The 14,046-nt window shown below is 46.5% G+C and overlaps 1 protein-coding gene across 1 annotated transcript; it reads right to left on the bottom strand.

Annotated features, from left to right (window-relative positions):
* Positions 1 to 495: 495 nt before the first annotated feature.
* On the bottom strand, positions 496 to 13,604 carry LOC104513807 (C-Jun-amino-terminal kinase-interacting protein 3-like; the record flags this gene model as incomplete). The annotated part of the gene is made up of 14 exons (XM_010157275.1): positions 496 to 974; positions 1,546 to 1,689; positions 1,926 to 2,105; positions 3,948 to 3,986; positions 5,369 to 5,482; positions 5,608 to 5,779; positions 7,052 to 7,200; positions 8,723 to 8,790; positions 9,322 to 9,402; positions 9,685 to 9,807; positions 10,884 to 11,070; positions 11,677 to 11,862; positions 12,327 to 12,492; positions 13,443 to 13,604. Coding segments are annotated over 14 exons (1,893 nt in total), but the record flags the coding sequence as incomplete, so codon positions are not given.
* Positions 13,605 to 14,046: the final 442 nt, after the last annotated feature.

Genomic DNA, 14,046 nt, shown 5'->3' with positions numbered 1-14,046 from the left:
AGGGGGAGTTAAAGTATCTCTGCCTTTTATGCTCTTCTAAAAAGCAAGGTTCCAGTATCGCTTTGCTACCACAGTTTCCAAAGGCCCTGTGGCATCCACAGACACCCCTTTCTCATCTGAGGCTACCAAACAATCCTCCCTGGACACAGAGAGTCACCCAGCACAAGACTGCTGAGACGACAACAGCAGCAGAGGAGGGAGACTTCACATCGACAGGTATGGAGGCTGTGTGCCCCACAGTAATGGCACCGCTGCCTTATCCAGCCAAGCAGCAGAAGTGCTGCCCAAACCCTGACACTCCGACCTACTGAGGGTTCCTTGGACCTGGCTGCTCTCAGTCCCTGGGATGTTAATCTGTGCTTGAGGACAGGTAAGGTGGAGAGCCCACTGGTGAACTAGAAGGATTTCTGCTAGGGTGCTGCAAAAGTTGTGATTCCCCATCACTGCTTTGGCAGGGGATGCCAGGGGGACGTTCTTTCTCATGCAGGTGGGAGTGAGGTGACCTGCCAGAGAACCTGAGCAACCACCCATCCAGCTGCCAGCTCCCAAGGGCTGGGCAAAGGCCTTGCACAGCTCTAGCTCCAAGCTTCACTTCTTCAATGCACTGCCATTTCTCTCCTTGTAGATGCCATCTCCAGAGCAGAACAATAATCCAACCACGCAGAAAGCGCACGGGCCCAAGATGAAAGCTGCAAGTTCAGAGGTTAGAAGGGGGTCACAGTCCAAGGCAGGAGCCGTTGCAGTTGTCTGGGGTTGGTTTCCAGGAGTAGGTATAATGCAGGTGTTCTGTATGTACATCTTGGCATTCAGGCGGGAAGAGGGACACTTACATTTGTGGGAAAGGAGAAATTCTCACTCAGGGATATATGATACCTGCCACACAATTATGTGGCTCCTCTCAGCCTTGGAAAGTACTGGCTTCGCTTGGGTGGCGTCTCCCGCATTCTCATCTGTTTCATCATCTTCTCCATCCCCTGAGGAGAGAAAACAGAGTAAAAAAGGCAAGAAAGAAAATCCCAGACTGCACTGCTCTGGAATGCTTCCAAAGAGGCCAATACCCCTGCTACGTCTCAGCAGTCTGACAACATGCTGTCAGGAGTGGAAAGCTTCCTTTATGCCTGGAGAACATGTATAGTAACATGGTACTTTCCTGAAGTAGGACTGTATGGATGGAACAAACCATCTCCAGAAGTAGGGAAAACCACCCCTCCTTTCAGGGAAGCCAACGTTTGTAACACATTGCCCTGAAGTAGAACAGGTGAGCACAGCAGGGCAGCAATGCTTGGAGCCAGTGGCACAGACAGCTGTATTCTTTCAGGGCCATTAATGCAGACTGTGTGGCACTGCAGGCACAGGCACGGCAGGGTTTGGCAGCCTTGTGCTGTGCAAGGAAAATGGTTCTTATCTGCCCTCACAGCCAGATAAGAAGCAGGATGAACAGTGCTTTTCAGATTTTGCTCCCCACAGCAGTGGGTTCTCCATGACAGCAGTCCTGTACCCACACCCTCCCCCCAGTTCCAGATGCCTCCCACCACCAGTGCTCACCAATCCGGAAATCGATGTACCCTTCTCCTCCACTCAGCACCAGGACGTTCTTCAACTTCTGCCCCTCGGTCTCTGTGGCCGCTGTGCTGGGGTTCTCCGACGGGCTGTCCAACACACTCCCATTCAGGGTTGCTAGCACGTTGCCTGGGAGAGGACAGACGTGCTGTCAGTGCCTCTGCTCAGCCCCCAGGCAGTTAACACACACACAGACAAAACTGGGCCCATTCCTTCCGCTGGTGAAATCTGGGAGTGACCGCAGTTTGATGTCTGTGAGCACTAGGAATGGCACGCACAGCCATCTGCTGCAAATCAGCCAACTCCTGCTGCAGAATGGACGGTGGGAAAAGACCCTCAGAAGGAAGGACTGTGCTCATTCTTACCAGGCACAGAGACGAAGAACTTGACAGCGTCACGGTGGCCATGGAAACAGAGCTGTGCCTGAGCCATGGAGCAGTAGGGAATGAAACTGCTGGCCGATTTGTCACTGTTGTCATCACCGTACACGTGGATGACACCGCCAGAGCGGTTGCCCTCTCCTGAGGTGGGTGAGGTCTTGTTGGCTGCAGACAGGGAGGAGAAATATTGTCAGTGACAGTTTTAAGTACCACTTACAGAAGGGACTCAATCAAAGAGAAAACTCACAAGCCATGAAGGAAAACCTTTACAGTCACAGGGCTCCTTAAAAGACTTGTCTAAAGGACGTGATGGTGGAGACCACACTAGACTATACAGTCACTTCTCTCTCAGGCTGGTAACACTCCACTCATGATAACAAACTGTATTTTCCCATCAAATCCAGTATTTGGCTACTGATGAGGCACACGTCCCTGGAAGTGCTGAGCAAGAGTGACCCTAGGGCAAGATAGACAAGGTCTCTGAGGTATCCCAGTGAAGGCCTCTTCACCAGCAGCAATCCTGTCCAGCCTCCAGAGACGACCTGCAGTCCTAGGTTCAACCTTGGTCATTTTTGTACCTGGCAGGGTATCCAAAGGTGTCCACGGTACCCATGAGACACTAAGGGCACCTGGAGAAGAATTACTGCTATTTTCTGGATTGGTGAAGTTGCTCAGTTTCCCAGTCAAGTTCTTTGCTCATGCCAAACCATAAGCAAACAGGCTGCTGAAAGCAGTCTCTGGGTCTGGTGAAGACCTCTCAGCCCAGTAAATCTCACAGCAGTGGAGTGAGGTACTTCCTTAGTCTTTGATTTAGCCATGACACCAGAAGATCAACTACTCAAGCACTGAACACCTTTTGCATGTTCACCATCCACAGCTTCCAATGATTTCAAGGTGGGCTCAGGGGCCAGCATCCTTCATGTCCAGGCTCCAAGAACGTGGACGCTTCCACTCACAAAGGAACAGAGGACAGTGCTCAAAGCATGGGAGACGCCTTCCTTCTGCATGCACCCACATCAGTAAAATGGAAACGGCGGCTTTCACTTCCTGTGAGAGAACTGAATTCCTTGCTTAATTATCTGTAGGTCTGCATTTTAGCTTGGGCTGGATTTCAATTATTAAGTGCCTTGGACAAAGGTGACTTCTACCTATCAGGCTCAAGCCAGGATGGTGAGACAAGTACAACAATTTTTAAAAATATTTTAAGGGAAGAATGATAACCAGCGTGTGCAGGGGGAAGATCCCCAAGATGAAGGCTCTCTGCACCTCTGTGTTTTGGTTTGCTGTGAGCAGCTACAACTGCATGAGATCATCCAATTGACAAGACAGGGCTGGTACTAGCACTTCTTGCTGAGTATCTGCCTTCTTACCGCAACCAATATCAGACGCTTTAGAAGGAAGAGACATACATTGATAATGCTTCTGGACTGCCACAGAGTGTCTTACAATGAGAAAAAATAGTTCTGACCTGGAAAGGCTAAGGCAAGCATAAACTTGAACTCAGACCCTGCCTTAACTGGCACAAACCCAAACAATTCTTAATGTTTATCAAAGTCCCCTCTGGTTAAAAGTCTTGATTGATTACTTGCAGCAGGCAGGTGCCACAGCACATACTGCCATTCCCCTGGAACTGGGAAGAGAAGCATCCTTGGAAAACCAAGGATGACCGAGGAAGACCTTGGGAAGAACAGTCTACTACTTCCTGGAACTCTCTGAATAAGCCTTTACAGTCCCCACCTCAAACCTGGCCTACCACAGTAAAGGAACTCCTGATGAAGGATGAAGCACTCGTGACACAAAAGGCCAGAAGGATGGCTCATGAGATGGGTGAAATGAGCATCTTTACATTACTGTCTCTGGTTGCTCTTCTCAGGTGCAACTTAGAGTGGAAGACTGACGAGGGAAAACGGATGGAGAGAGCTGAATGGCAGGATGGGAAGGTGGGAAAGGGACTGCAAAGTGGATGCAAAAGGAGTGGAAGCTGAAGGAAGGAGGCAATGGACTTACCCCGGAGCCCAAGGAGTTGACCTCGGTGGAGGACTACAGCTAGGCACAGGCAAGGAGTGGGAACGCAGAGGGGCACGGGAAGAGACAGGCAGGATGGGAGAAAAGAAAAAGGTGATTACTGGGAGAAAATTCAGGAAGCAACAAAATTGTATAAAACCTAGAGAAACCGCAACAGGAGCTAGAGGCTCAGATCAGTTTATACCAACACTGTTCTTGCTCACTTTGCTCTTATCTTGCAAGGACAAATGTACTATCTGAGATGGGAGAGGGACCGTGGTCACAAGGATCCAGTGCTGAAGCTGCTAGTGAGACCTTACTGCTTACCTCATGTTTACAGAAACACCAAAAGACAGTGCCACTGGTTTACATTAGGGAACAAGCTTAACTCAGAATTAGAGCAGCAGCCCCAAGAAGGAATGGGCTTTAAAACACGGATTCAGAAATTAAACCGACTGCACGTGCAAAAGACTTCCTGGTGTCAGCCCCAGGCACACCCAGCTTCATTAGCCTTAGAGGAGACTGTCTCAGCCCTGGCTTCCAGGAGGATTGCAGCAGGTTTGCTCCTCTTCTGAAAGAGCCATTTGCTTCTCAGATTTCCTGCTAGATGTGGCGAGAAAATGTTAATTTGACTGCTTTCTGTTGTAAGCAACTGCAATCAGCCTCAAATCCTACTCCCCCATTATAATCTGGAACAGCCCTACAAGATTAGATGCTGGCTATCAGGTACAGAACAGGATTACTAAAAGCTTCAACGAAACTCCCAGCTCCAGAAACGCACCTATTAACTACTACTGCTGGGTGTCCTCACCAGCTTGGATTTGGTGTAAGATACTGGCTTCTGAGCCACAATTTCAGTAAATGAAGCTTTTCTAAGGTCAGTTTCTGGAAAATACTGTTATGGAGATGTTTAGATGTCTGTACCAAAATAAAATTTCCAGGGAGATCTTCCTGGTGACATCTCATCCCATGGCCTCCTTTTGGAGACTTAATAAAATTCCAAAAGCTTTGTTTCTCCTGCTTTCTGGTAGCTACGGAATCAGTTCACATCAGTCTACTCTGTCAAGGCCATGCTCAAAAAAGAAGACTCTACGGATGGCAGAGATGTCATTAGTCCCCCCTGAAGGAGTTGGCTTCAGCTGAACTTCATGGGACAGTAACAAATACCTACTTGGTTTTAAACAGGTTAAATCGACTGAACACTTAACTCCTTAATAAGGAAAAGTAAAACCAGGTTCAGGGTTTCTTATACTCAGGGTTCTTCTCTCTGAACACTGCTGTGATCACAGTTGTGTCAGGTTCAGAGTGAAAACGTCCAGCCAGCATTAGTCTGCCAGAGCCTTCTGCCATGCTGCGTAAGTAATGTGCAAAAGCATTCTTTTTTGGGGGGGAATGCAGAAGTATCTCCCATAAACGTCACTTACTTTCAGTCAGTGGAATGGAGATGACGACACCGTTCCCTGTCCCCACCCAGAGGCGATTGCCAGCAATGAGCAGGGCTGTAATCCGCACGAATGAGAAGCCCAGCTTTCCAGTGCCTAGTAAGCATGCGTAAGAATTGGAGAATCAGTTACGACTTTGGGCAAGGTCTGTTGATGATTTTTTATTTCTTTCTGATGTCAGCGAGCAACAGACCATTTACTGACAGTCCCTGCTGCCTCACCTAGCATTTTGCTGACGTAAGGCTCAATGTCGACGTCTTGCAGATGTTGATGGCTGTGGGCATGGTAAAGCCTCAGAGTGGAGTCCAGGCGGATAGAAACCCATACCCCATCTCCAATCCATGCCAGCTGTCGCACCTGACTCTCCCGCCGAGGGTGGGCATCAAAGGATTTCTGAAATGCCAAATAGGTGAACCAGTGTGAGTTCACAAAAGGTTTTGCAATTATCTACACATATACTCCATTTTCCTCAACTAGAATCATTTGTTTGGGTTTCAAAGCTCTTGGAGAAAATGAGTTAATGCCAGTTGACATCAGATGTTCACTACATCATACAGAAATCCCTCACTTGAGATGTGGAGGTGTAGAGCAGCTCTGCGAAGATTCTGGTCTTTCCAGACCATTTCAGGAACAAGAACATTTTGAAACCAAGAGCTTTCAATGTACGTGGTGGAAAAGGAGAACACACAACTCCAGTACAGATTCCAAAGACCGAACTGCCTTGGCTCACTGCTGTGAACTCAGATTCAGCACTGCTTCTCCCTTTGATTAATAATTACTCAAGCACTGTCAAATAGGTTTGAACCAACATCACTGTGCTGAATTTCAACCAAAAGGCTCTACACGTCACTTTTTCCTTGGTCAAGTGGGATGGCTGGGGCTTGCTACGTGTACTCTTCCTTTGCGCCACAATGCCGATGGAAGTCTTAGACCGTATGTAAGGGTAGCTGTAAAGCACGCACGTACATCAGTACAGTACATGGCGTCACAGACTCACTAGGAAAGGCAAAGAAAGCGCTCAGTTTACACTCACATAAAGATTTAAGCTCTGGAAAGAGACAAAGGAATAGAATCACAGAGTGGTTTGGGTTGCAAGGGACCTTAAAGATCATCCAGTTCCAACCCCCCTGCCATGGGCAGGGACACCTTCCCCCAGACCAGGTTGCTCCAAGCCTCATCCAGCCTGGCCTCAAACACTTCCAGGGATGCGGCCTCCACAGCTTCTCTGGGCAACCTGTCCCAGTGCCTCCCCACCTGCTCCGGGAAGAACTTCTTCCTGATATCTAATCTAAACCTCCCCACTTTCAATTTAAACCCGTTTCCCCTTGTCCTGTCACTACAGGCCCTTGTAAAAAGTCCCCCCCAGCTTCCTTGTAGCCCCTTCAGGTACTGGAAGGTGCTATAAGGGCTCCCCGGAGCCTTCTCTTCTCCAGGCTGAACAAGCTCAACTCTCTCAGCCCATCCCCATGGCAGAGGGGCTCCAGCCCTCGAATAAATATGCCCCTGGCAGACTGGGTCATAACATGACCCAGACTGACAGTCTGGGTCCTACAGTCAGCAATGACAATACAAACGTTCTGCCTTTCCATGCACTGCAGCAGCAAACAACTGTAAGAATAAATACAACACAAGCATGCACATGCATACACACACATGCTCTCTTACCTCAATCTGCATTGTCTTAGGCTGGATAACATGGATTTTGTTCTTGTAGCCACACCAGACCCTATCATACACAACAGCCATGCATCGGATGGAATGGTGCGTGTGACCGAGGTCCATTAGGTGGTAATTGCTGAGATCCCACTGACCATCTAAGGTGAAAAACAAGTGTGGAAAGATCCATCTCCTTCATGACATGTCAGTATACAATGAATCATCTACCTCTCCTTGTATATCAAGGTATAAAGGCTTAGCTAATACTCAAACGCACATTTTGCTTATGTCTGGGAACTTCCCATGAATCCATAATATTACTCTGGACACAGCATTATGCTTCGGAAACACATGACAATAAAGTTTAGTTTAATGGCCCAATAGGTCTCCAAATCAGGCTAATTTAAACATCCTTTTATTGTAATAACGTGATCAGGCTTCTCTGACAAGTACAACAAAAACAGCGGGGGAAGAGGAAAGACAGTCTAACAAGACTAAGGGGAAATTGAAAAGGAAATGGACCTTGTGGTGAGGCTTCCTCATATGACTGACAGACAACATAACTTCCCGAGTGTCAAATTCAGGATCAGGAATTAATCTCCTTTCTCTCACACTTACTTTCTAACAAACCAGGCAGATACCGTGTCCTTCACAGACAGGTGGCCTCTATGTCATGAGGCTTTATCCTATTTCTGATGGGCACAATTTTTATGTATCAGTGGTCAGGCTTGAACTCATGGCAAAGGCTGAATCAAAATTTAGACTGTACAAAACTAGAAATCTCTATGCTTCAGCTTGCTGGATAAAGTACTACGCAATGAATAATTAAGTTCTTAATATGCAAATATTAGTCATAGCAAATTCCAATGTGTCATGTCTAAATGTGACATGAATATCTTGATTGTGTCAAATGAACATTTTGTCTTGAAAGTCTCAGGTGGGTGGGGCAGTCTGTACACTCAGAGCACCTCAACCAATGGAGAAATGAGGAGAGTCTCTTGCGGTCAGGAAAAGTAGGATAAAAGGGGGCTGCATCCCTCTGTAGGTTGAGAGAACCCACAGGAATATGTCCTGTGGACTCTCCCTTTATTCAAATAAAGTTTTATTATTATTTTTTACAGGACTCCTCCATCTCCTCTGTGAACACTGACTCCTGGTAGCGTGATTTTCCATACATAGAGAATCCCAGCTCTGCCTGCTGTGTATGCCATAATCACTTCCACTACTTACACACAGAATCCAACTCTCTGGGAAGCAACAGGCCTATTTGCTACTGCACAGATGATCTGCTCAGGTAAAGCAGGAGCTGTGTGGAGCTCCCCGTGTGTGCCTTGTTACAGCTGATTTGTGAATGCACAGTAACACCATAAGAGCCCAGGTGGATTAAACTTACCAACTGTGCCTCAAACGACTGCACAGCGTGTGCTTTCCTGCAAGCCTTATCACACATGTGCTGTACAAAACATACACACATGCTTTAGTTCAGAAAAGCTCAGAAAATGGTGTTAAGGCATGCCTTACATGTTTTAGGATAAGGATTACATGTGTAGAATAGCTGTGCCTTTTAACCCTGTTTGCAGTCTGGCAAGCCAGCACCTTTCCTTCGCGACTCAAACAGCATTTAATGTATTGCTACACTTTCAGCCAAGCTTGGTTGTCTCTTACTACACTGATACTTACCTTCACCACGGTGGAATATGGCTAGTGTTCCATCTGCCAGCGCAACAAGAACCCTCCCTTTCACATGCCTAAAATCACAGAAAAGTAAATACTTACAAAAATCAATAGAACTAAGGGACTAACAAATCTTTTCTGACTTCCATGCACACCATCTTTATGTTTTCTCTGCAACTGCCATTCAGTTTGGCACTTGAGGAACATCCTGCAGCACCTCTTACCTTCTTTGTATTAAGATCATCCCTAAATTTCCTGTTGAGGTTAACGTCTCCTTCACACTACAAACTTCATCAGTTTCAACAAATTCCACCTAATTTACACCCTAGTGAAATTTTGCCTCTCCTCCTCACTTATTTCCTCCTGATACTGCTAAGATCATTTAGTACCTTATTCCTTGAACTGGATCAGGTCTGCAGTTCAGCAAGCAAACGGCTCAGTATGAGGCCTTCCAGTACCTAAACCTTGGGAAACCTTCCTCACAAACCACTGTACTTGGAAGAGCAAAGAAAAAGATGACTGACAAAGAGCCACCTAAATATCATCTAAAATATCACCTAGGCACTGAACCTTCTCCTTCGGTGTCCCTTGGCATGCACACTTACACTAGACTCAGTACAGAGTCCTTCAGCTTTATCGAGTGCAGACACTTCTTCCAGTTGTATACAGCCGAGTGCACATAAAGCCTGGGAGAAAGGACAAATTGAGACAGTTAGCAATGAGACCCCACACCTTCAGCCTGGCTAGGCTTGAGTCTTTGCTGCTGGTAGGAAAGGTGCCTGAGGCTGGGTAAGAAAGTGAGGTCAAATCCCTGTGCCTATAATGAGCTGAGGGCTCAGGACCACAGTGAGCAATGAAAACCTACTCCAGAAACACAAAATGAACTAAAGGTGTGAGGACAAGAAACTGGAGCCCAGAGGAGAATGGAGGTGGTTCCAGATAGATTGGCCTGCCCAAGGGAAACCTACCAGCCATTCTGTGCTCCCAGCCACATGGTGGGGGCAGCACTGGTGCAAGTCCCAGCAGCATCCCCATTCAACTCCTGATCTGGCAGTGTTGTGCTTGACTCCGTCTTCAGCTGCCCACTCTCCCTGAAGAGACAAAAGAATATTGTTAGAGGCTTTTATTATCAGCAATGCACAGAATACCCATCTAGACTTACAGTCATAGAATCACAGACTGGTTTGGGTTGGAAGGGACCTTAAAGCCCATCTAGTCCCAACCCCCCTGCCATGGGCAGGGACACCTTCCACTAGACCAGGTTGCTCCAAGCCTCATCCAGCCTGGCCTCAAACACTTCCAGGGATGGGGCATCCCCAGCTTCTCTGGGCAACCTGTCCCAGTGTCTCCCCACCCTCTCCAGGATGAATTTCTTCCTGATATCTAATCTAAACCTCCCCACTTTCAATTTAAACCTGTTCAGTTTAAACCAGTCTGGCATTCACGAGCAGATAAGGGCACTTGTATACATAAATCGCTTCCTTCTCTTCAGTGTTTTTTAATTGTTTGACTCCTGAATCTGCAATTTGCAAACCTTCTCACCCCTCTCCACCGCACCCCCCCCCAATACAAATCGCAATTATGTCAGATTTATGGAACTTGTGTTAATGTTTGGCAGTACTATTATAAAAATATTCTTTCCTCTGTTCATTTCCAACTTCAACAGAAACAACTTAGAAAAACTTGGTCATGTAGGAACAATTTCTATCCAAGGCTTTCCACCTTGCTCCTCAGGCCACCACATCAGACACATTTGTCTTAAGAATTTTTGTGTGGTGAATATGCTTTCTTCATTATCTTTACAGGACATGACAGGTTCTACCAGAATAAATCCATCATCATTTTTACACATGAATCAATAAGCTTCTTCAGTAAGACCACTAAGTGTACATGTACTTTGGAAGATCTGCCTTAACAGCAGGTCTGAATTCACACTGAGAGATCTAATATTTGCACTTACACAGCTGACAGTCTCCTGCAGGCTGAACCATGCTTATTTTTACTTTATTTCTTTCTCTTGCTATCATCCCATCTATAATATTATTTGGCACAAAACTGGAAGAAGTTTGACATCTTATCAGAAGATCAGGCTGGTTCTCCTATCAAAATCTTATGAAAATACAGCTGACAAACAACTGAACTGGCACATTGGCCCCAGGCTGCCTACCCGTTCTGCCTAAGAGATGCCTGTGCAGGGACTGGATCTGTAAACACGTGCTCGGTGAGGGGCCCAGGCTGGGCCTGAGCAGGCTCTGCCTCGCTTGTACCATTCTCTGGTACCTCTGTAGCTTCTGTTGCCTCCTCAGTAGACTGGGACTGGTTGATCTTCCCATTGCAGACAGCAGCCACCTCACCTAAAAGACGAAGAGCAGTGTGAGGCATACTGGAGAATGAGATGGTAAGTTAGGTATACAGAAATCAGGCTGTCAATTTTTTAATCAATCCTTCCTTGCCAAATTTGGTCAAGCCTTGAGACTGCACCACAGACAGCAGTGTTTTCTGCTTGGATGGGAAACAGAGGCTATTTTAAAGCGAGGCACAACTGTGACTAGCAAAAAATCACAAGTTCTCCATGGCTGCCCACTGCAGCATGGAGTTAGCCAGGGCATCGTTACGGTTTTCATATGAGCTTAACTGACCACAAGAAGACATGGTTCAGAGGAGAAAGCAATGAGAACAGAAGCTGTTGTAGCAGGGCAAACATATCACCTGTCCAAAATACTCTGCTATATGACCCCCCACAACCAGGCTGCAGGATGTGGATCACTCAGGGAGAAAAGGAGGGCTCTAAAGAGAAATGTACCGAAAGGGCTTTTGGTCTTCCTGTACCTCATTAAGAAACTTCTTGAGGCTTCTCAAGCAGTTAACTCAGGGACAGGAGGATGCAGCTGTGAGATTGTATGCTCATATGGGACTACCTATACTTAGACTGCCATTAAGTTTTATGTCCCAGAACTCACTCTGTCCCTTGTCCAGCACAGGTGTGTCGCCACGTGACGAACAGTTGCTTCGTGGCACATTGCAGCGGGTCGCACAGCCCACCAGAGTGATTCCTGCCAAGACACCATCTGTTCCAGATGACTCTTCAGGATTTACATCTCCCTCCAGAAAGATCTCGCCTGGAGGATAATCACTCTCACTGGCCGCTGAAGGGCAAAGAACAGATTCTCCCATAAATCTAGCTGTCACTGCTAATTTAAATGTAGCAGTACTCCTGAGGTAACCATACAGATGGAAGATGCTGACCCTCAGGGTTCACTATCCCAGGGAGGCACCACACCATCAGTCAACATCATGGCGAATCCCCTCATCCCTAGCATCAACATCCAGGCCAGCTACAGAGCCCTCCCAAACCTGGACAAGGCTCACTCTTGCTCCCAAGAACCATCCTCTACGTGCCAAAGGAACCACTTAGTAAATATTCAACAGTGAGAAACCACCATGAAAAGGTCCTACAACAAGGCAAGATCCGAGTTATGGTTTCGAGGGACAATTACAGAATGCAGCAGGGTCCAAGGGTCAGTTCTGAAGTGACGACACTGCATTTGTCACTCCTCAGTGGAGCGGGTGACTCTGGGCAGATCACAGCCAGTGCCTGGGCCCCACTTACCAGGGATGCTGGAGATGCAGAGCACATGAGCATTACAGACAGTGAACTGGTCCACCACTGTGCCAGGCTGATTGGCATCAATAATTACAACTTTACTTGTTGACAGCGTACTAGTGAGGATCCAGACACGACTGGATGTGGCATCCATTTCATGGAGCTCTTTTGCCTTCAGGAAAGCAAACAGGCAGAATGAGTGCCCCTCTCAGATCAGACAGCGTACACAGTAGTGCTTGGCAACATTTACACATGCAAATACCACAATGCCAGCTTTGAAGAGCTAAGCCTCTTCCCAGCTGATGCAAATAAACAACATAAGCAATGCAATTTTAATTCACGTTGCTGCACTAGTATCTGGAACAATGGCCAAAGAGCCTATCTGGCTCCTTAGGGCAAGAGGAGTTGCGCCATTCATTTCTCTTCTCACATGTCTGACTAAGATACCACTTTAGACAGAATATCATGGAGCTGGGATGCACTCAACCTACCAACTTGAGCAAGCTGGTCTTGGACTATAGAGCAGGAGTGTAAGACAGCTGTGGAAAAAAAATCCCACAAACCAGAAAAGATACAATGTTGTATTATTAACTGCAAATTACAGTTCGGTTCTTTAAAAAGAAAAAAAAAAGAAAAAACCAACCAACCAAACAGACAAACCCAACAAACAACACTTCAGTCTATTACAAAACAGAGCTGGAATAAATCTCAGTAACTTCAGCTTCTGAACCAAATGGACTCACAGGCTCTGCTGTGTCTATGTTCTTTTTAACAAAGCTTTGCTCAATTTCTGTTTTTAATGTACAGTGATGGGGACTCCATAATCTTCCTAGCAACCTCATCAAGCACCTAATTACCCATATCATTACAATTTTTTTTCCCAAAATTCCAAATGTTTCAAAAGCAGTAGTTGGAAAATTTTATCCTGGATGATTTATCCCAAATCACACAAAGTTACTGAAGAGCCAAAGCACCACAACCCTGCCCCATAAAACGATGCCTCAGAAGTACAAGCTAGAGCATTATATTGCATAGTTCAAAGGTATAGTTAGGGCATGTGTCAGAGATGGAATGAGAAAAAACACCGGGGTGGGGGGGGAAGGAACCTCTTTTCTTTCTGACCTTTTTCTTTTCCGGAGATGTGTGGTTACTTTTGTTGTTCTCGCCTTCCACTTCCCTGTCACAGGTGAGGGGATCATGTCCGGGATCCAGTTTCTGCCCATTCCCAGGCTCCTGCTCCAAAGGTCTCCATCCCATAAGATTGACTCCAGCTGCACACCACAGCTAAGTAACAGAAACAGGAATCTTAAACTAAGAATTCAGGAGCCTCCAGGGTATTTTTAAATTCCAGCACCTTTGTAGACATGTCAAACACCTAAAATACTTAGTTGGAAACAACAGATCTTGTTGATTTCTACTAGAAGACAGTGAAATTCGACAGAAGTAAAATAAAGGTTCTCTGTAACCTAGCAAAAATCACTGTTTTTTTTTAACAGACGTGACTAACAGATTTAAAGAAAATAAAGAAAATAAATCAGGTGCATAACTGAAAACAGGCTTCTGAAATGTCCTCTGTTTTTCTGACTCTGGGGTTCCAAAGTCACTGTAGCACTACAAGCAGGATATGGCAGACTTTCCTAGCTCAGGGTACAGTATGCATGACTGCTTAACTAAAACTGGCAGTGACTGCCTGGCTGAGGATACACATTCAGTGCGCCCCTGTTCC

The sequence above is a fragment of the Eurypyga helias genome, unplaced genomic scaffold, assembly GCF_000690775.1.
Source record: "Eurypyga helias isolate BGI_N326 unplaced genomic scaffold, ASM69077v1 Scaffold40338, whole genome shotgun sequence".
In the NCBI taxonomy this organism is placed as follows: Eukaryota; Metazoa; Chordata; class Aves; order Eurypygiformes; family Eurypygidae; genus Eurypyga; species Eurypyga helias.
This window is presented reverse-complemented; position numbering and strand designations above follow the sequence as displayed.